General features: G+C 36.9%; 1 protein-coding gene across 6 annotated transcripts in view; it reads left to right on the top strand.

Annotated features, from left to right (window-relative positions):
• Positions 1-23,758, top strand: part of DMD (dystrophin) — a 2,144,556-nt gene that overhangs the window by 648,134 nt on the left and 1,472,664 nt on the right. For all 6 annotated transcript variants that reach the window (XM_047764837.1, XM_047764839.1, XM_047764840.1 and 3 more), the window contains one exon: positions 4,339-4,462. In XM_047764837.1, coding sequence (XP_047620793.1) covers positions 4,339-4,462 — 124 coding nt within the window. The remainder of the gene's footprint in view (positions 1-4,338; positions 4,463-23,758) is intronic.

Below are 23,758 nucleotides of genomic sequence, written 5' to 3'. Positions count from 1 at the left end.
TTAGTAGTGTTTCCTGAGAATTTAAAAAGTGAATAAAAATTAGTAGAAATGAGAAAATTTATGAAGGAGATAAATACAGGCACAGAATCCAAGATTTAATATGATATTTACAATAACCCTTCAGTGGTTTTCTTGAGGGTTTGGAAAAGCTACCTAAGTTACATCTGTATGATGTCTTCAGTTGGTGATTAAATACCCATCCTCAGCTAGTACAAAGCATGATAGAAAAGACCACTGTCAAAATGCTAGGGAGAATGGATAGCACCCAGTTTAGAAACATGTATGGATTTAAATCAGTAGAGTCTGTTAATTTGCTATACATCTCAGTAAGGGTATGTGAAGAATATTCAATATCAGTGACAATGTGAAAACTAGGGGCCAAACCACAGAAAGTGATGAAGCAATAGCTGCCAAATTGATAAGGAATAAAATAAATGTGCAATTGTTACTTGGAGGCCAGGATCTGAGTAGGAGCCAAGAAGGAGACTTTGTTCATTTTGCTAAAAGCCGTGGAAATGTCATTGAAACTAAGCATTGAATATGGGCCATTGGCACTTATTAATAGTGCATGGGAAACCTTTTGAAACTCTGCCTCTGCTTCTCCTTCACCAGTCTATCCTCATTGCTGGCATAAAGAGATGGGGATGCCTACTGGCAGAATATTGAAAGGAAAACAAGTGCTAGCAGCTGACAGTTAACTCCCAGAAGTCTAAAGGATGATATAGAATATTAGATGGTGGAGTATCAGCTGTATGTTACATTAGGACAACAAGTATTAGCGAGGAAGTCACAGGTATGCTCGAAGCAACGAGCCCCAATGGAGGCAACAGGAAAAAAAAATGTAAACATAAGATAAGCGCTAGATCACAGCTTAAATCATGTAAGAATTGGGTATAGGCTCTAATCTATTGCCAAAGGAATCAGTATGTTACAGTGATGAAAAAAAAAGTCTAACAGCTGAGAACAGTGCAAACTCATCAATACTTTGTTTCATTAAAGTTCAGAAAAAAAGTGTAACATATTAAACCATGTGCCTGTGAATACATATTTTTTTTCCCTGAGTAAATCATTGTACTCACAACTGCACTGGAAAAATTGAAATCCCTTAAAAATAAATCTGTAAATCAAAAGAGTCTATCTCCCCAAAAGATCCTTATGTGAAGGGGGAATTCAAACACATTTTGCAGTATCTTTCCAAATTTATGAAATCAGACAAAAACATTGAATGAGGAAAGAACTTTATATGGAATTTCACTTCCTGTTGCCTGAATTGATCTGAATTATTAGAACTACATGCTAACTGGTGCCAGGCCCCCCTTAAAGTCTTCACAGTCTGAGCAGCAAGTAGACGGTTACCATGGTGTTGACTCCACAAAGCCTTCATTGTGTGGAGATAACCAATTTACTTGGCAGATCCTCTGGTCTAGAAACTGATTTAATCTTAATTCATTGAAAAGGTGTTTTTTGATTATCCTAAAAAAAGTCCCAGTGTGAGCTGAGCACCAGTTTGATGCCTAAAGCATTTTATTTTGTCAAACTGATGCTTCACTAAACCAAACTCCTGGATAATGTGGACTGCTGCATTTTCATCTCTCTTATCTGTGGAGTTTAATACTCTTGGGCATATAGTAAGCACTTAATATACATTTTGTGGCAGAAATGAAAGATATTTGTTTTAAAATGAAATATGTATAGTTTCACATTTTTCAGAAAGATGTCTAAAAGTATAAGATTCTTTAGAAAATTATTTTACTTTCAAACTGAATAAATACCCTTTGCCCTTTTTTTTCCTCTTCGTAATTGCTTGGAGACAGTAGTAAAGTATAATTACAACACATCTGCAAATAAGAGCAATGTAAATTCTAGCCCTGGTGAAAACTTTATCCAACTAAGGCCTTTCTAGGTTTCTCCCAGCTGTGATTCCAGCTTAGCATCTTAAGTCAAGTTGTAGTTTTATAGACCTGTAGACAGAAATGAGTGATCTTTATTGAAGATACTCTGAATCAAAAAGGTGTGATACCAGAGAGACCAAGTCTAAAGGCAAAACTTGACAGTCACTGGGGGATATTCACTTCTCACCATCATGATTCAGAGAATATTTGTTGTGTCATTGAGTCAGACTAGTGTAAAGGAGAAGGCACAAATTTGACCAAAGTGGCCATAGCGGATTATACCAAAAAGTCACGTTTCCAAAATGGAAATCTTCTGGTGGAAGTAAGAGAATCAAGTACAAAATGCAGGTAGAGGGATAGGATTTTAGTAAAAGAAGGGAAACAAGCTCAGATATAAGGAAAGGGAATAAGAGGGGACAGAAAGGTAAATTGAATATTTGGACATAGGAGGTGGAAGTGGGAGAAATTCTAGTCTGATAATTGTACTTTGCTCTGTAAAGAAAAGAACAATATCATCTGTTGATGGGTACAGAAAGAGGTTGAATCAGAACTTTGAGAACTTTGGGGAAAGTTTAAAATATTTCCTGTAGGGAGTCAGGGCTCAAGTTGAAAAAACTACATCTTTCAGGTTAATTTAGGGCTATTAATCATTGACTTAGTTTGGGTTTCTACAGGAGTGGATCTGGAGACAAATATTTGATGCAGGTAGTATATTTAGAAGTAATCCCAGGTAGCAAAGTGGGGAAGTGAGATAAGGAAAAGAAGGCAGCCGTATATGAGTAGAGAGATTGATAATACATTGTCACAGACTTTTGTAAGAAAGCAAAAGAGGGTATGCTTTTGGAAGTGTTTCGTGTTCTGTGACTCTCTTTATGAGTTTAATTTTAAAACAGTAGCCTGCAACTAACATGAAAAATTCTTAACAGTTTTATATGATTTAAAGCCCTGAAATTTGAGTTGATTGAAGTAGGCTACATTGAGTGTATTTATAAGGTAAAAAGATAATTGTCCATTCTTCCCTGATTATACTAAACAATACTGATACGATCCCTTTAGGAGTCAATTTTTAAGGAAAGTAAGATACTGACAAACCATGGAATATCCATTGAAGTAATAGGAGTAAGGCAGGATGATCATCAGATTATCTTTTAGTCGATTTAAAAACTGATTTCAGCTGAGGAAAAGAAGCTATAGCGGGGTTGTACTCGGGGTACATTACTTGTCTTATAACTTGTATTTGTATTTTTGGTCTACGCCACAAGTTTTCTATGTAAATTGAGTTATTTTTCTGGATACTTTCATTTGTTTGCCTGTTTGTTTTGATTTAATAAATGATTGGATTACATGTTCTCTAAATTCCCTTTATTGTAGTTTCTTTACAGATGCTGATAATATCTATAGTTTCTTTCTCAAGAAAAATGTATGCACATTCAGAATTATGCCTGGAATTTCAAGTGATTCATAGACATCTCCACCCCTGTAACTCATCTCTGGCTCCCCCAAAATCTCTGGTTTAACTAGACATGAATCACTTGCTCAGAGTTGATAGTTTATTCCCATTATCTTTGTATATCTCTGCAATAAAAGAATGTTTGAGACTAACAGTATAGGAGATCACATAACTATTGCAGCATTTGTTATCCACCTCAAAATTTAATGGCTTGAAATAACTATTTATCATATCTCACAATTCTGCAATGTGGGCAGGATTCTGTGGGCAAGTCTGTGGCTCTAAGTGGAGTCAGCTGGAGCACTCACTTGGTTGTATTCAGCTGGTGTTTGATTGGGGTCAGAAGGTCAAAGAAGGTTTTATTCGCTTGCCTGGTGCGGCATGTTCTTTACGTGGTCTCTCTACCTGGCAAGACCGAGCGTCCTTAAAGCACTTTAGGGTCATTGGAATTCTGTAACAGTTGCCTTCTCAGAATGTGAAGAAGACCAGATCCAAGGTGCAAGCCCTTATCAAGCTCATGCTTGTGTTATACTACTAATTGGCTACAACAAATCACGTGGCCAAATGCAGCGTCAATATGGTTGGATATGGTGCTACAGCCGTGAGTTTCGGAGGTATGGTTTAATGGGAGCTACCAGCAGGATTTTTTTGTTTGCTGTAAATAGGTTCCAAAAAGAGGGTTATCTTTTGAAAGTACTGATTTTTCAATCAGTGCAAACATTCAAGCAAGGGCTGAAGAATAGTTTATAGGAGAAGGCATTGCTACACTGAGATGAATAATATGACCTCCATGATCATAAGACTAGATCAAAGCTGACTCCAAATTTTGGGGCAACTTGACTAGGGAAATAGTAGTGCTATTAATGGTAATAGGGGCATCAGGCAGGAGTCTCAGATTGGGAGAAAAATGGTAAATGTAGATAGATTGCTTTTTTTTTTCCATACAGAAGAAAGAGATAATCAAGAAATAATGACTCTTATTCTTTTCTTTCTTAGGTTGGATGTCGATATAACTGAACTTCACAGTTGGATTACTCGTTCAGAAGCTGTGTTACAGAGTCCTGAATTTGCAATCTATCGAAAGGAAGGCAACTTCTCAGATCTTAAAGAAAAAGTCAATGTAAGTTATCCATTACTTTTTATTTATTTTTGTAAGTTTTGCTGCTTGTAAACTCTGTGCTCTGAACTCTGATTCTATTAGCATTGAAAAGATTAAAGCAGTATATAATGCCTTTAAATATATGTTTAAAATATATTCAACACTTCAAGAAGAATTAAAGTTTTGCTTAGACAAATCTTTCTTGATTCTTCTGTGATGACCAGGAATGCTTTTCATAAGCCTTCTTTAACTTTTATATTGTTTACGGAGTTCCCGTCATGGCACAGTGGAAATGAATCCAACTATGAACCATGAGGATGTGGGTTTGATTTCTGGCCTTGCTCAGTTGGTTAAGGGTCTGGCATTGCCATGAGCTGTGGTGTAGGTCGCAGATGTGGCTCGGATCCCGCGTTGCTATGGCTGTGGTGTAGGCTGGTGGCTAAAGCTCTGATTGGACCCCTAGCCTGGGAACCTCCATATACTGCGAGTGCGGCCCCAAAAAGCAAAAAAAAAAAAAACACTTTTATATTGTTTAGCTATAAACCAACGATTTTTTTAAACATTCATTTGATTTCCCTTCGTTTATTGTTCTTTCACCTCAATGCTAGGATTTTAGCAAGCCTGCAGAATAGAATGTACTAAAATAGATCCAAAACTTAGAAATGCTATACTTAAGACCTTGTTCGTGATCTTACTATCATCAAAAAGTTATATTTTATAGTCAATAATTGTCATAAATTATAACATATTTGCATTTTCTAGATATTTATGTATTTATTACATTACCGTAACTAAAAGATGGCCTTTTTCAATATATATTTATGTTAAGAGGTGGATTACTGTTTTTATTCCCTACTGAGACATTATAGTTTTGTCCTTCACAATTGTTTTTTTTTTAATTAATAGGAGATGTTTCATCTTCAGGGACATTATCAACACTTTGATTTTTTGACTGACACTATGAACACCCAGTTTTGGTATATAATTGGTAGTAGTTTGTGAGGGAATTTCTAACAGGCATAGTAAATATTCCAGTGGGCAGGATAAACAAACAAACACTATGTTAAATAATTTTAGCTATAGGAAGGAAGAGCATGTGTGGATTAACTCTGCTTTATCTTTCAAGTATTTGATTTCATGAGTTACAAAATATGTTAGATTTTTAACAATAAAACACTCCCACAAATACAAGGTAATACTTGCTGGAACTTTTGGAGAATAAGAAAAGATCTAGGAGAAAATAATCTGTTTTTTTAGATTGCTTGAGGGGGAGAGATAATTTCATCAGCATTTCTCAGAGTTGACTATAAATGAGAAAATTATTTTAAATTTATTAGCTTTCTATAATTTTTGTTATCAGCTTAATAATGGACTATTATAAATAGTTTTAGGAAAATAGAATTAGGATTATACTGTTAATATTTTAGTTTTAAAATGAAACTGAAGAATAATGTATATAGTAGAAAATAGCAAAATGTCTTATTTCAGAGTATACTTATTTGAAATTAGATTCTTTTTATAATTTTTGAGGGAAATTCTACAAGTAGAAAATTCCTTAGACAAGATGTTCTCTTATGTTTCAGAGTTCATGTAACACATTAGACCACTGAAAGAATGAATCACCTGGGGCAGACATTTTATTAGCTACTTAAAAATTTTATCTGGCTAAAAAACTTATCTGTTTGCCATACTATCTCTATATCTTAAAATAGCCTTGATCAAGCAGGGAAATTGAGTTCTAGCATTTCAACAATATAATTTCAGAAAATTTCTGTTATATGGTTACTTAGAAGCAATTTGCTTTTAATCAGTAGTATCAGCAATGACAGACTGAAAGTGCTAAAACAATGTACACTATTGTATCAGCGCTTTTTTCTGATGCTTCGTGAGTCACCTTTATCAACGTCTACTCTCATTTTCTGAAATAACAATGTCATTCTTAATTGCCTACTAAAATAGGACATGAAATGATTTACCTAGACATTTCCTTCAGGGTAAATATAATGTATATGTATTAAAAATCCTTGAGAGGAATGCATAGTAATGATGATGTATATGCACTTTAGGAATACATTAATTATCTTGCTTCTTCACTTGTCAGTTTATATAGGTTATTTTGAACACTTGGGGGGCCTGTTTCATGGACTTGAGTGGTATTAATTCATCTTTAGGCATCCATTAAAGTGCCTAAATATTACCCCTCTTTTTTTCTTGAAGTAATAAATGAATGAAGGAATCAAGTGCTTTCAGCTAATTAGAAGATCCCAGGACATAACTTCAGTTTCATATACTTTTAAATCTGACATAATTTTCCTTCTCTTTTAACCATGGATATTATCTGTATAATTAAAATAACTTTATTTAAAAGTTGAGTGCTAGGGGACATTTTTTTTCTCAAAATGTGATTCCTGGACAACCAATATTGTCATCATCTGTGAGCTTGTTAGAGATGTAGGATTTCAGACCTAATAAATCAGTTTGCATTTAAACAAGATCTACAGGTGATTCCTATGTACATAAAGGTTTGATTCTCAGTAGAGATTTGACCAGACTCTTAGATATTCCTCCTCTCATTCTGTTAGTATTGCCACAGTACAGAATTTCCAGCTGAATTACCTGGAATTGTTACTCAATTCCTTAAATTGAGCACGTGGTAATATAAGTTAGTAATTAAAAAACCAAAACAACCTCTTCTTACCACAAGCTGATTTTTACACCTGTACAATGTTCTCCTGAAAGCCTTCCTACTAGCTGTTAAGGTCAGCAGGCCCTGGGGCTCTTTCTGAGGTTTATACTTGTTGACACCCACACCAAATCAATGCTTCACCAAGTTATGTTGGAAATCTCCAAGCCAATTAATTCTACATTTTCCTTATCTGTAATATCTGTGTCTCCCACAGAGAATATAGGAATTTCTACTCACCTGTCCTTTCTAGTATCTTGCTCTCTCTGCTCTTCTATGCTCTCTTTCCTCTGCCTCACTTCCTCTTCATGCTTTCTCATACTCAGGCACTGTGCTCTCTGAAACTCTTCTCCCAAAACAAACTTTCGGTCCTGTATATCCATCCTGTTCATATGTGGAAACTACTTTTACCCTTAAGATCACCACTAAGACTAATGACACAACTCCCCAACTCCTTTAGAACTGGTATTTTACTCAGCCCCATTATCATTTCCAGAGGTGCTGCTCCTATGTAAAATTGTCTTTTCCCTTGTGTTTCATGCCAAGTGGCTGTCATTCACCAATTTATTTTATTGTTTTCTCATTGAAGATTTTGCCACCAGATTAACAATCTTCTCCGCTCAAGTGTGCCTTCATCCTTAAAATCTGAGCCCATGTGAGCTGTCTTTCTGTCTTCAAATGCTTTTCTTTCCCTCATCTCAAATCGCCTACCTTTTTCATAACTATGCTTCCATAGTAAATTTTCTCCATTTTTCTTAATGATTGTTTCAAGTTTTTATGAGTCTCTTAATCTTTTATCCACCCTTTATAGTAGTAGGTGACTTTCCCTCCTACTGTAGTTAAAATAGTATCTTTAAATTAAGTGCATTTTTGCTAATGACCTCTTTGTTTCCCCGTGCCTTGGTGGAAGAGACTGTGCTTTGGCTAGTTAAGGCTAATCTCCGTGTGTGTGTGTGTGTGTGTGTGTGTGTGTGTGTGTGTGTGTGTGTGTGTGTGTGTGTGTGTGTGTGTGTGTGTGTGTTGAGGGGTGTGTGTGTGTGTGTGTGTGTGTGTTGAGGGGGGTGTGTTCAACATCTTCACTGTCTGTGTCCTCAGCAACCTTCTTCCATTCAGCCACATATCCATATGTTCAATCTCTCCCTGTTTTCTGGGTCTTTTTAATCAACCTCTAAACAGGATTTTTTTTTTTCATCTTTGACAAAAACTTTCTCTCCTATAAACACACGTAAGAATATTTTTGTGCCTTATTTTCTTAACATCTCTGTAGGACTAGACCCTGCTAACCTCTTTGTTCTTCATGAAATTCTTTTCTCTTGTGATTTATGGGATACCGCTATCTACTGCTTACCTTTTTTTTTTTTTTTACATTTTTCCCATTTATTACATCTTGTTTTTCCTCTAACATTGAAGTTCTCCACAGTTCCTCCTTTGTTTTTCTTTTGTAGATTATACTCATTACTTTCCATTCCAATAGCATCTATTTTGTCATGACCCCCAAATGTGTATATTTATCTCATGTTTCTCCCTTCCAGTCCAATATATCTAGATGCTTGCTACATATATTTAATTGAATATTTGCCTGAAAACTTAAAATTCTAATCTGTCCCCAGCCCTATTTATTCTTTATTTTTCCTTTTCCTTTTCCAGCAGCCTAATCCAGAAACCTAAAAGCTAACTGGGTCATCTGGATTTTTTTCTACCTTTTCATAAGTCTACCCTTTGACAAGTTCAATTAATCTTGTTCCCTTAACAGCTTTTGAAACTGTCCAATTCTCTCTATTCCCATCACCACAACCCTGATTAAAGCTAATATCATGGCTTACTTCAGTTTAAAATGACAGTCCCTAGTTGGTCTTTACTGCCACTAATGTTATATTCCTTTAGAAGTTTTCACATCACTTCTGCCAAAGTGGACTTATTAAAACATAGGTAGTATCCTGTTATGCTTCTGTTTATATTCATTTGAGAAATAAAGAAACAGCCACTGAGACCCAGGAGCTGGCTTGGCACCAGAGTTAGGCCTGGGTGATGTTGTACCAGTGCTTGGCAGACAGTCTGTAATGTTCTCATACTGAATATGATGTATAGTTCAGAATGTCAGCATCACACAAGACCACTCCAGGATCACAACAAAGCATGACCATTGTATAATAATGTCTCTATATAGTAAAATAATAATATTGTCCAAACCACCCCAAATAACCAAATATCCTTGTCTACATTAATATAACAGACTATGCTCCTTTGCTAATCATGGCTTTAGTTTCTCTATATTCTTCCTGCCAGCTGAATAAGAAAATTTAAGGTTTTCTTTCTCAACCACAGAATTTCCCTCCCTTCTTTACAGAATCTAATCAAAAGTCTTGCTTCCTTGAGCACTCATATCACTTTACAAAAGCCAAAACCCTATAAACTATTTATAATATCCTCTTAGAGACATAGTCCCATAGTTCCCTATTAAGCCATGTTTCTTGTTGCAACAAGTATATCAATTTAACTTTGTTAATCTACAGACACGTTCCTGGTGACCTTTGCCTGAAAGACATTCACAGCATTAGTCTTCCCTGTTGTCTTTATAAAGACCACCATGACCTAATTCCTATTTTACTTAACCAAATTGGTTTCTGGCCATTGTTGCATTGACTCAGTTATTGGTTTCTAGAAATTAGGGACTGGAACTTAATCTCTTTGGGTTTTGGTTTTTTGGTTTGTTTTGATTTGGCTTCGTTTGGTTTTGGTATCCCAGTACCTAATAGAGTGCCTGGTAGTTAACCCAGTTAATGTTTGATTATATGAGTAAGTGATTTTTTTTTCAGTTCTGCAGGTATATTTTGTCAGGCTCTGCTAGCAATGTGAAGGATGTAACCACTGAATAAACATTTGAGTGAATAAATTACTTTTCCTGTCAAAGGGCAAAACTTCATTATAGAATGTTAAGTGAATAGATAATTAATTGCTTCTAAAGTCAGGGTAGGACTTGGACTCTGGGGAATGTGGAACTTAACTTTCATATTAATTAGAGAAGATATCATCAAAGAAGGAGGCTTTTAAGATATGCCAGTAAAGAAGGAGGACAAGAAGTCATAAGTGTTTTTAATCAACTTATTAAGGAATTAGTAAACTTCTCTTTTCTATATACTTTGCTTGAACTTACTTTAATTATGTTTGTTTTTTCTTTATAATACAACTAAATTGCCTTTCTAAATCAACTATCTTATTTTTTGACATAATTTATATATAATGTTATACTAGTTTCAGGTTTCTAACAGTTATTTGAATTGTTTTTCATTTTGCACTTAAAGTTATACATTTTAAAATTCATAATTTCTTCATGATATCTAAAAATTTTCATGAGCCCATGATATATTTGAAAGCGAAAAATACATTCCTCATGAAATGGCTCAATGATGCCTTTTCTTAGCTTCTATATTCTTCACTTTAAGTTAGGTATACTGGATACTTTAGAATGAGTAGTAGCTTTTATGCATATGATCATATATTGATTACATAAGGAGTAACATTCTCTGAGAAAAGATAATTTCAAAACTATTCATTCTACTATATAATAGTTTTATAATTTAAATGTTATATGCATACATATATACACATAGACATATGTATGATAAACAGATATATAGGGAAATAGGCACTGTTATATAGGGAACTAGGCACACATACATAAAAACTGGATGAGTCTCTTGAGGAAGAAAAAATGGAGAAAAAACATGATGTCAAGGACAGAGATGTTTTAATGAACAAGGTAATTTTAAAGAGGTGGTTTCAGTAATCACTACTTAGTGTTATAGGAAGTAATGTACCTAGGAACAAGAAGAGTGGAGCCTTTCATGAAAGGACTTTCTGTGTAGTAGTAAGGGCTAAAATCTAATGATAGATATTTGGATTAACATTGAAGGTGTATATTTTGGAGATTAAGCCTTTGTTGGCTGCATCATTTGCAAAGATTTTCTCCCATTCTTTGGGTTGTCTTTTCATTTTTTAAAATGATTTCCTTTGCTGTGCAAAATCTTTTGAGTTTAATTATGTCCCACTCATCTATTTTTGTCTTTATTTTCATTATTCAAGGAGGTGGATCAAAGAAGATATTGATGTGAATTATGTCAAAGACTGTTCTGTCTATGTTTTCCTCTAGGAGTTTTGTAGTATCTGACCTTACACTTAGGTCTTTAATCCATTTTGAGTTTATTTTTGTATATGGGGTTAGAGAATGTTCTAATTTCATTATTTTGCATGCAGCTGCCCAGTTTTACCACCACTACTTATTGGAGACTATCCTCCACTGTATGTTCTTGCCTCCTTTGTCATAGATTAGTGGACCATAGATAGGTGCTTGGATTTATTTCTGTATTCTGTTCCATTGATCCATATTTCTGTTTTTGTGCAGTACCATGCTGTTTTGATGAAAGTAGCTTTGTAGTATAGTCTGAAGTCAGGGAGCCTGATTCCTCCAGTTCTGCTTTTCTTGCCCAATATTGCTTTGTATTCTGTTCCATTGATCCATATTTCTGTTTTTGTGCAGTACCATACTGTTTTGATGAAAGTAGCTTTGTAGTATAGTCTGAAGTCAGGGAGCCTGATTCCTCCAGTTCTGCTTTTCTTGTCCAATATTGCTTTGGCTATTTGGAGTCTTTCGTATTTCCATACAATTTTAAAATATTTTGTTCTAGTTCTGTAAAGAATGTCATGGTAATTTGATAGGGATTGAATTGAATCTGTAGATTGTGTTAGGTAGCATTGACATTTTGTCTATTATATTGATTCTTCCAATCCAAGAGCATGGTATATCTTTCCATCAACTTGTGTCATCTTCAATTTCTTTCATCAGTGTCTTACAGTTTTCAGAGTACAGCTCTTTTGTCTCTTTAGGTAGATTTACTTCTAGATATTTTATTCTTTTTGATGTGGTGGTAAATGGGATGGTTTGCCTAATTTCTCTTTATGATCTTTCATCGTTAGTATATAGGAATGCAATCAATTTCTGTGTATTAATTTTGTATCCCATAACTTTACCAAATTTATTGATGAGCTCTCACTGTTTTTTGGTAGTGTCTTTAGGATTTTCTAAGTATAGTATCATGTCATCTTCAAACAGTGATAGTTTTGCTTATTCTTTTCCGTTTGGATTCCCTTTATTTCTTTTCCTTCTCTAACTGCCATGGCTAGGGCTTCCAAAACTATTTTGAATAACACTGATGAAAGTGGACATCCTTGTCTTGTTCCTGATCTTAGTGGAAATGCTTCCAATTTTTTTTACCACTGAAAATGATGTTAGCTGTGGGTTTGCCATAAATGGATTTTATTATATTGAGGTGGTTCACCTCTCTGCCCACTTTCTGGAGAATTTTTATCAACAATAGGTATTGAATTTTTTCAAAAGCTTTTTCTGAACCTATTGAGATGATCATATGGTTTTTACTTTTCACTTTGTTGTGGTGTATCACACTTACTGATTTGCAGATATTGAAGAATGCTTGCATCCCTGGGATAAATCCTACTTGATCATGGTGTATGATATATTAAATATATATTTGGATGTGGTTAGCTAATATTTTTACATCTATATTCATCAGCGATATTGGCCTGTAATTTCCTTTTTTTGTGGTATCTTTGTCTAGATTTGGTATCAGGGAGATAGAACAGGGTAGGGAGTGTTCCTTCCTCTACAATTATTGGGAACAGTTTCAGAAGAAGAGGAATTAACTCTTCTCTGAATGGTTGATACAATTCAGCTATGAAGCCATCAGGTCCTACACTTTGGTTTTTTGGAACTTATTAAATCACATTTTCAATTTCAGTGCTTGTGACTATTTTATTCCTATGTTCTATTTCTTCCTGATTCAGTCTTGGTCGGTTGTACCTTTGGAAGAATTTGTTCATTTCTCCTAGCTTGTCCATTTTATTGGCATACGGTTGATCATAATAATCTCACATGATGCTTTGTATTTCTGTAATGTCAGCTTTATCTCTCCTTTGTAACTTTTAAATTTATCAAATTCAACCCTCTTCTTTTTATCTTGTTGATCTTTTCAAAGAACCACCTTCGGTTTCATTGATATTCTCAATTGTTTTCTTTGACTTCATGTTATTAATTTCTGCTCTTTATGATTTATTTTATTAAATTTTATTTATTTATTTCTTTTTCTGCTGTATAGCATGGGGACCAAGTAACACATACATATATACATAATTTTTCCTCCCATCGTTGTGTTGCAATGTAAGTATCTAAACATAGTTCTCAATGCTACACAGCAGGATCTCATTGTAAATCCATTCCAAGAGCAATATTTTGCATCCGTTAACCCCAAGCTCCTGATCATTGCCACTCCCTCCCTCTCCCCCAGGAAGCCACACGTCTATTCTCCAACTCTATGATTTTCTTTCATTTGTACTGTATATTAGATTCCAGTTATAAGTGATTTCATATGGTATTTATCTTTCTCTTTCTGACTTATTTCACTCAGTATGAGAGTTCCAGTCATGTTGCTGAAAATGGCATTATGTCATTCTTTTTTATGGCTGAGTAGTATTCCATTGTGTATATATACCACTTCTTCCAAATCTGTTTGTCTGTCGATGGACATTTGGGTTGATTCCAGCTCTTGGCTAGTGTGAATAGGGCTGCAGTAAACATACGGGTGCATGTGTCATTTTGAAGGAAAGTTTTGTCGGGATATATGTCCAAGAGTGGGATTGCTGGGTCCTATGGTAGTTCTATGTATAGATTTCTAAGGTACCTCCATACTGTTCTCCATAGGGGATGGACCAACTTATATTCCAACCAATGGTGCAGGAGGGTTCCCTTCTCTTCACACCCCTTCCAGCATTTGTTATTTGTGGACTTATTAATGATGGCCATTCTGACTGGTGTGAGGTGGTATCTCATGGAAGTTTTAATGTGCATTTCTCTAATAATCAGGGATGTTGAGCCTTTTTTCATGTGCTTGTTGGCCATCTGTGCATCTTCCTTGGAGAACTGTCTATTAAGGTCTTTTGCTCATTTTTCAATTGGGTGGTTGGCTTTTTCGCTGTTCAGTTATATGAGTTGCTTGTATATCCTAGAGATTAAGCCCTTGTCCACTGCATCATTTGAAACTATTTTCTCCCATTCCGTAAGTTGTCTTTTTGTTTTCTTTGTGGTTTCCTTTACTGTGCAAAAGCTTGACAGCTTGATTAGGTCCCATGGGTTTATTTTTGCTATTATTTCTGCTGCCTTGGGAGACTGACCTGAGAAAATATTTATGAGGTTGCTGTCAGAGAATGCTTTGCCTATGTTCTCTTCCAGGAGTTTGAGGGTGTCCTGTCTTATGTTTAGGTCTTTCAGCCATTTTGAGTTTATTTTTGTGCATGGTGTGAGGGTGTGTTCTAGTTTCATTGCTTTGCATGCAGCCGTCCAGGTTTCCCAGCAATGCTTGCTGAAAAGACTTTCTTTTTCCCATGTTATGTTGTTGCCTCCCTTGTCAAAGATTAATTGACCGTAAGTGTCTGGGTTTATTTCCGGGTTCTCTATTCTGTTCCATTGGTCTGTCTGTCTGTTTTGATACCAGTACCACACTGTTTTGATGACTGTGGCTTTGTAATATTTCTTGAAGTCTGGGAGAGTTATGCCTCCTGCTTGGTTTTTGTTTCTCAGGATTGCTTTGGCAATTCTGGGTCTTTTGTGGTTCCATAGAAATGTTTGGATGGATTGTTGTAGTTCTGTGAAAAATGTCCTGGGTAATTTGATAGGGATTGCATTGAAGCTGTAGATTGCTTTGGGCAGGATGGCCATTTTTACAATATTGATTTTCCCAATCCAGGAACATGGAATATCTTTGCATTTCTTTACATCTTCTTTACTTTCCTTGATGAATGTTTTATAGTTCTTGGCATATAAGTCCTTTACCTCCTTGGTCAGGTGTATTCCGAGGTTTTTGATTTTGTGAGGTACAATTTTAAAAGGAATTGTATTTTTGTATTCCTTTTCTAATATTTCATGGTCAGTATACAGAAATGCGACTGACTTCTGAATGTTAATCTTATATCCTGCTACTTTGCTGAATTAATTGATCAGTCCAAGTAGTTTTTTGGGTTGAGTCCTTAGGGTTTTCTATGTATAGTATCATGTCACCTGCACACAGTGACAGTTTTATCTCTTCTCTTCCTATATGGATGCCTTTTATTTCTTTTGTTTGTCTAATTGCTGTGGCTAGGACTTCCAATACTATGTTGAAGAGCAGTGGTGGGAGTGGGCATCCCTGTCTTGTTCCAGATTTGAGTGGGAAGGCTTTCAATTTTTCTCCATTGTGTATTATATTTGCTGTGGGTTTGTCATAAGTGGCTTGGATTATGTTAAGGAATGTGCTCTCTACCCACTTTGGTGAGAGTTTTATCATAGATGGATGTTGGACTTTGTCAGATGCTTTTTCTGCATCTATTGAGATGATCATATGGTTTTTGACTGTTTCTTTTGTGAATGTGGTGAATGACGTTGATTGATTTGCATATGTTGAACCATCTTTGTGCACCTGGGAAGAATCCTACCTGGTCGTGGTGTACGATCTTTTTGATATGTTGTTGCATTCGGTTGGCTAAAATTGTGTTGAGAATTTTTGCATCTATATTCATCAAAGATATTGGCCTGTAGTTTTCTTTTTTGGTGGTGTCTTTTCCTTATTTTGGAATTAGGGTGATGGAGGCATCATAGAATGTCTTTGGGAGTGTTCCTTCTTCTTCAACCTTTTGGAAAAGTTTAAGGAGGATGGGCACCAGATCCTTTGTGTATGTTTGGTAGAATTTGCCTGTGAAGCCATCTGGTCCTGGGCTTTTATTTGTAGGGAGTGTTTTTATGACCTCTTCAATTTCATTTCTAGTGATCAGTCTGTTCAGTTGGTCTATTTCTTCTTGATTCAGTTTTGGCAGGCTGTAAGATTCTAGAAAATTGTACATTTCTTCCAGATTGTCAAACTTTTTGCCATATAGTTGTTCATAGTATTCTCTTATGTTTTTTTTTTTTTATTTCTGCTGTATCTGTTGTGATCTCTCCTTTTTCATTTCTAATTTTGTTTATTTGGGTTCTTTCTCTCCTCTCCTTAGTGAGTCTAGCCAGGGGTTTGTCAATTTTGTTTACCTTTTCGAAGAACCAGCTCTTGGTTTTATTAATTTTCTGTATAGTTTTTTGAATCTCTACTTTATTGATTTCCTCTTTGATCTTTATGATTTCCTTCCTTCTGCTGACTTTAGGTCTTTTTTGTTCTTCTTTTTCTAATTCATTTAGGTGGTGGGTTAAGTTGTCAATTTGAGATCTGTCTTCCTTTTTGACGAAAGCCTGTATTGCTATGAATTTCCCTCTGAGCAATGCTGTTGCAGCGTCCCATAGATTTTGAGAGGTCGTGCATTCATTATCATTTGTCTTGAAGTAGTTTTTAATTTCCTTCTTTATTTCCCCATTTACCCATTGGTTTTTAGTAGCATGTTGTTTAGTCTCCATGTAGTAGGTTTTTTCTCCCTTCTTTTCCTGTGGTTGATTTCTAGTTTCATGGCATTGTGGTCAGAGAAGATACTTGAGATAATTTCTATGCTCCAAAATTTGTTGAGGTTAGCTTTGTGTCCCAATATGTGGTTGATTCTTGGGAATGTTCCATGCGCACTTGAGAAGAACGTGTATTCTGATTTTTTTGGATGTAGTGTCCTGAAGATTTCTATTAAGTCTACCTTTTCTACTGTTTCCTTCAGGGTCTCTGTTGCTTTATTGTTTTTCTGTCTAGAGGATCTGTCCATTGATGTGACTGAAGTGTTCAAGTCTCCTACTATGATTGTATTCCCATCAATTTCTCTCTTTATGTCTGTTAGTATTTTTTGTAGGTATATGGGTGCTCCTATATTTGGGGCATATATGTTGACGATAGTAATTTCCTCTCCTTGGATGGATCCTTTCATCATCAAAAAGTGTCCTTCCTTGTCTTTCTTTATGTCTTACGTTTTAAAGTCTATTTTGACTGATAGGAGTATTGCAACTCCTGCTTTTCTGTCATGTCTATTGGCATGAAATATTTATTCCCACCCCCTCACTTTCAATCTATATGTGTTCTTTGTCCTAAGGTGAGTTTCTTGTAGGCAGCAGATTGAAAGTTTTTGCTTTTTTATCCAATGAGCCACTCTGTGTCTTTTGATTGGAGCATTCAGTCCATTGACATTTAAGGTGATAATTGATAGATGATTATTTATTGCCATTTTAAACCTCATTTTCAAGTTGATTCTATGATTCTCTAGTCTCTCTTTTTTTTTTTTTGGTTGATTGTTCTCCAATTATTTTCTGCTTGAGTGTTTTTCTTTTCATTTCTTGTGAATGTAAGGTTTGGTTTTGATTTGTTGTTGCCCTGATTTTTAAGTATCTTAACCCTTTCCTATAATTGTGTGTTTTATCATGGTAGTCGAGTTGGTTCAAACACTTCATTATCATAATTAATTAAAAAAAAAGAAAATTAAAAAAGATCTGTTTGTTTTCTTACTTCCTTTGCAAACATTTTATGATTTTGATGTCTCTTTTTTATTTTTAATTTTATTTTGTTTTAAACATCTTCATGATTAGAACTGTATGCTGGCTTATTTGAGTGACTTCTCTCTGATTGTGGTTTCCTCCATCCTAGTTCTTCCTCTCTCTCTCTCTCTTTTTTTTTTTTTGATTTAGAGAAGCCCTTTCAATATTTCTTTTAGAATGTTTTTTGTATTGCTGTATTCTTTTAGCTTTTGTTTGTTGGAAAACAATTTATTTCCCCTTCTATTTTAAATGATATTCTTGCTAACTAGAGTATTGTAGGTTGCGTATTTTTTTCCTTTCAGCACTTGAAATATCTCTTGCCATGCCCTCCTGGCCTATAGAGTTTCTGCAGAGAAATCAGCTGATAGCCTTATGGTGGTTCCCTTATAAGTGACACTTTGCTTTTCTCTTGCTGCCTTTAGGAACCTCTCTTTATCATTAACGTTTACCATTTTTATTATAATGTGTCTTGGTATGGGTCAATTTGGGTTCAACTTGTTTGGGGCTCTCTGTGATTCATGTCTCTTGAAATCAGCATCCTTTAGATTTGGGAAGTTTCCAATGATAATTTCTTCAAATATATTTTCCATTCCCTTATCTTTTTCTACTACTTCTGGAATTCCTATTATGCATAGATTGGCATGCTTCATATTATCCCATAGTTCTCTGATATTGCTTTCATGTTTTTTCATTTGGTTTTCTGTCTGCTGTCCTGTTTGGGTGATTTCCATTATTCTATCTTCCACATCACTAATTGGTTCTTCTGTATTATTCATTCTGGTTTTTACTGCCCTTAGCTCAGTTTGTATCTCTGCAAATGAATGTTCTAGTTTTTCTTGGCTTCTCCTTATATTTTCTAGTTCCTTTCTGTGGGAGTCTGCATTGCTGTTCATATCTTCTCTTAATTCCTTCAGTATTTTCACTGTATCCCTTTTGAACTCCAAGTCTGTCAGACTACAGAGCTCTGTTTCATTGTTGACTGCTTTAGTTGAGTTCTCCTGTTGGTTTAACTGGGAATGGTTTCTGAGCTTCTTCATCTTGCTTGTTGTTTTCTTTTTCTTGGTGGAGGTGCACTCCCCATGGCCAAGCAGCATTTGCCCTGGCACTGCTGTGGAGTGTTTCCCAAGGGCTGGTAGTGTTGGTTGGCCTTCTTTGAGGCAGTGGGGTGTTTCCCTAGGGTGGGGCGGGGCTAGCAGGGTAACTCTGAAGCAGAGAAGGACTTCCCAAGGGCAGGTGGGACTGGCAGGTCCACACCATGTTGGAGGCAGACTTCTCATGGCCTGGCAGGCCTTGCCCCAATGCTTCTGGGCTGCAGAGCTCTTCCAGGGGTTGGGCGGTGCTGGGCTGCTGATCCACAGGAGTGCAGAGCCTCCTGAGTGTGGGAGCAGATAGCTGGGGTGCTGAGAGACAAGGGAGCACTTCCCCAGGGCAGCTAGAACTGGCAGGACCACCCCGTGATGGAGGAAGACTTCCCATGGCTGGGCAGAGCTTGCCCTGGCATTTCTGGGCTGCAGAGCTCTTCCAGGGGGTGGGTAGTGCTGGGCAGCTGCTCTGTGGCAGTGAAGCGGCTCCCAAGGTTGGGAGCAGCAAGCCGGGCTGCTGGGAGACAAAGGGGCACTTCTCCAGGTAGACAGGACTCACAGGACTGCCCTGTGATGGAGGCAGACTTCCCATGGCCAGGCAGAGCTTTCTCTGGTGTTTGTGGGCTACAGAGCTCCTCCAGAGGGCTGGTGGTGCTGGGCGCTGCTCTTCAGGAGTGTAGCCCCTTCACATTGTGGGCAGGCCAGGGCAGGGAAAGCCCTTGAGGTGATCGGCTTCCTGCAAGTGGTGAGCCCAGCCCTCCGGGAAGGCAGGTGGCCTCAGGTCAGGCACGCATGGGGTGGGGGTGGGGGATGCACTGGGAAGTACTGCTCTCTTCTAGCTGGTAGGCAAGTGTGCTCTCTGGGGCACAAGGAGTATTCTATGGTGACCTGTCCCTCCTCCTCTCCCCTTCCTAACACTGGCACCTTGTCTCTACTTGGGGTCCAGATCGTCTCCCAGGTTCCTTCTGTTGTGGCTTTCCACTCCCCAGCCCTTGGCGTATTGCTTCCTCCACCTGCGAAGCACTGCTTCCTAATCCCTCAGGCTGTTTCCTCATTGCCAACCTGACCAACCACTTCCTAGTCCCCCAGGCTGTCTCCACACCACCAACCCCATCCCACTCCCAGGGACTAACCTCTGGAGCTGAGATCTCAGTGCCCAGCCCCCACCCAAGCTTCTTGGTTTTTGATGACTGTGCCAGTAGTTCAGATGATCTGTTTGGCTCTCACTCTGCTTTTCAGATCTCAGACTTACTGCTGCACTCTTCTTGGCATCTGGAGATCCCTCTGACTTGGTTGATATTTCCTTTGATTAGGTGACTTTCCAGGGTATGTGTTCCCTTTCTCCTTCACAGTTCCCTTTCAGGAGGGCCCATCCGGTCCAGATTCCCCTTCTCTCATTCTCTTCTTTTCTCTTATTTTACCCAGTTATGTTAAGATTCTTGCCATTATTGGAAGTTTAAGTTCTTCTGCCAGCATTTAGTTGCTGTTCTGTGCCAGTCATTTAACATGTAGATTTTGTGTGTGTGTGTGTTTGTGGGAGAAAGCAAGTGTGTCCCCCTATTCTTCTGCCATCTTGCCTTCCTCCTCTATGATTTCTTTCCTTGTAATTTTGGGCTTTGTCTCTTCTTCCTTCTCTATATGTTTAAGGTATAAGGTTAGGTTTTTTGAGTTTTTTCTTCTTTCCTGAGATAAGATTGTATTGCTATAAACTTCCCTCTCAGAACTGCTTTTGCTATGTCCCATAGATTTTGGATTGTTGTATCTTCATTTGTTTTTAAATATCTTTTAATTTCCTCTCTGATTTCTTTAATGATCCATTCATTGTTTAATAGTATATTGTTTATCTTCCAGGAGTTTGTGATTTTTTGCTGTTTTTTTTTTTCTGGTTGTTGATTTCTAGTCTCATAGCATTGTGGTCAGAGAAAATGCTTAAAATAATTTCATTTTTAAAAAAATGTACCAAGGCTTGATCTGTGGCTCAAGATATGATCTGTCCTGGAGAATGTTCCATGTACAGTTGAGAAGAAAGTATATGCTGCTTCTTTGGGGTGGAAAGTTCTACAGATATCAGTTAGGTCTCTTTAGTCTAGTGTATCATTTAAGGCCTGTACTTCCTTGTTAATGTTCTGTGTGGATGATCTGTCTGTTACTGTAAGTGGGTGTTAAAGTCCCCCGCTATTATGGAGTTACTATTGATTTCTTAAGGCTGTTAGTAGTTGCCTTATATATTGCTGTGCTCCTATGTTGGGTGCATATATATTTGCAATTGTTATAACTTCTCTTAGATTAATCCTTTCATCATTATGTAATGTCCTTCTTTGTCTCTTGTACCCTTTACTTTAAAATATATTTTGTCTAATATGAGTATTGCTACTCCTGCTTTTCTATGATTTTCATATGCATGTAATATTTTCTTCCATCCCCTCACTTTAACTTGGTCTGCATCCTTAGATCTGAAGTGTGTCTTTTGTAAACAGCATATATATGGGTTTTGTTGTATCCACTCAGCCAGTCTTTGTCTTTTAGTTGGAGCATGTAATCCAATTATAGTCAATGTAATGATGTGTAAGTATGTACTTACTGTTGTTTTCTTAATTTTGGGGGATTATTATTTTGGGCCTTTTTTCTTCCCTTCCTCTATTTTGTCTTCTCTTTTCATTTGCTGATCCTATTTAGTGTAATGTTTGCTTTGCTTTTACTTTTTTTAAAATTTTTTTTATTTTTTATTTATTTATTTATTAATTTTTATTTTCCCACTGTACAGCAAGGGGATCAAGTTATCCTTACATGTATACATTACAATTACATTTTTTCCCCCACCCTTTCTTCTGTTGCAACATGAGTATCTAGACAAAGTTCTCAATGCTACTCAGCAGGATCTCCTTGTAAATCTATTCTAAGTTGTGTCTGATAAGCCCAAGCTCCCAATCCCTCCCACTCCCTCCCCCTCCCATCTGGCAGCCATAAGTCTTTTCTCCAAGTGCATGATTTTCTTTTCTGAGGAGCTGTTCATTTGTGCTGGATATTAGATTCCAGTTATAAGTGATATCATATGGTATTTGCCTTTCTCTTTCTGACTTATTTCACTCAGTATGAGAGTTTCTAGTTCCATCCATGTTGCTGCAAATGGCATCTTTTTATGGCTGAGTAGTATTCCATTGTGTATATATACCACCTCTTCCGAATCCAATCCTCTGTTGATGGACATTTGGGTTGTTTCCATGTCCTGGCTATTGTGAAGAGTGCTGCAATGAACATGTGGGTGCATGTGTCTCTTTTAAGTAGAGTTTTGTCCTGATAGATGCCCAAGAGTGGGATTGTGGGGTCGTATGGAAGTTCTATGTATAGATTTCTAAGGTATCTCCAAACTGTTCTCCATAGTGGCTGTACCAGTTGACATTCCCACCAACAGTGCAGGAGGGTTCCCTTTTCTCCACAGCCCCTCCAGCACTTGTTATTTGTGGACTTATGAATGATGGCCATTCTGACTGGTGTGAGGTGGTATCTCATGGTAGTTTTGATTTGCATTTCTCTTATAATCAGCGATGTTGAGCATTGTTTCATGTGTTTGTTGGCCATCTGTATATCTTCTTTGGAGAAATGTCTATTCAGGTCTTTCGATTGATTGATTGGCTTTTTTGCTGTTGAGTTGTATAAGTTGTTTATATATTCTAGAGATTAAGCCCTTGTCGGTTGCATCATTTGACACTATTTTCTCCCATTCCGTAAGTTGTCTTTTTGTTCTCTTTTTGGTTTTCTTTGCTGTGCAAAAGCTTTTCAGTTTGATGAGGTCCCATGGGTTTATTTTTGCTCTAATTTCGATTGCTTTGGGAGACTGACGTGAGAAAATATTCATGATGTTGATGTCAGAGAGTGTTTTGCCTATGTTCTCTTCTAGGAGTTTGATGGTGTCCTGTCTTATATTTAAGTCTTTCAGCCATTTGGAGTTTATTTTTGTGCATGGTGTGAGGGTGTGTTCTAGTTTCATTGCTTTGCATGCAGCTGTCCAGGTTTCCCAGCAATGCTTGCTGAATAGACTTTCTTTTTCCCATGTTATGTTCTTGCCTCCCTTGTCAAAGATTAATTGACCATAGGTGTGTGGGTTTGTTTCCGGGTTCTCTATTCTGTTCCATTGGTCTGTCTGTCTGTTTTGATACCAGTACCACACTGTTTTGATGACTATGGCTTTGTAATATTTCCTGAAGTCTGGAGGAGTTATGCCTCCTGCTTGGTTTTTGTTCCTCAGAATTGCTTTGGCAATTCTGGGTCTTTTGTGGTTCCATAGAAATGTTTGGATGGATTGTTGTAGTTCTGTGAAAAATGTCCTGGGTAATTTGATAGGGATTGCATTGAAGCTGTAGATTGCTTTGGGCAGGATGGCCATTTTTACAATATTGATTTTCCCAATCCAGGAGCATGGCATATCTTCCCATTTCTTTACATCTTCTCTGATTTCTTTGATTAAAGTTTTATAGTTCTTGGCATATAAGTCCTTTACCTCCTTGGTCAGGTGTATTCCGAGGTATTTGATTTTGTGAGGTGCAATTTTAAAAGGAATTGTATTTTTGTATTCCTTTTCTAATATTTCATGGTCAGTATACAGAAATGCGACTGACTTCTGAATGTTAATCTTATATCCTGCTACTTTGCTGAATTAATTGATCAGTCCAAGTAGTTTTTTGGGTTGAGTCCTTAGGGTTTTCTATGTATAGTATCATGTCACCTGCACACAGTGACAGTTTTATCTCTTCTCTTCCTATATGGATGCCTTTTATTTCTTTTGTTTGTCTAATTGCTGTGGCTAGGACTTCCAGTACTATGTTGAAGAGCAGTGGTGGGAGTGGGCATCCCTGTCTTGTTCCAGATTGGAGTGGGAAGGCTTTCAATTTTTCCTCATTGAGTATTATATTTGCTGTGGGTTACTCATAAATGGCTTTGATTATGTTCAGGAATGTTCCCTCTATACCCACTTTGCCGAGGGTCTTGATCATGAATGGATGTTGGACTTTGTCAAATGC

Source organism: Phacochoerus africanus, chromosome X (assembly GCF_016906955.1).
Source record: "Phacochoerus africanus isolate WHEZ1 chromosome X, ROS_Pafr_v1, whole genome shotgun sequence".
Classification (NCBI taxonomy): Eukaryota; Metazoa; Chordata; class Mammalia; order Artiodactyla; family Suidae; genus Phacochoerus; species Phacochoerus africanus.
This window is presented reverse-complemented; position numbering and strand designations above follow the sequence as displayed.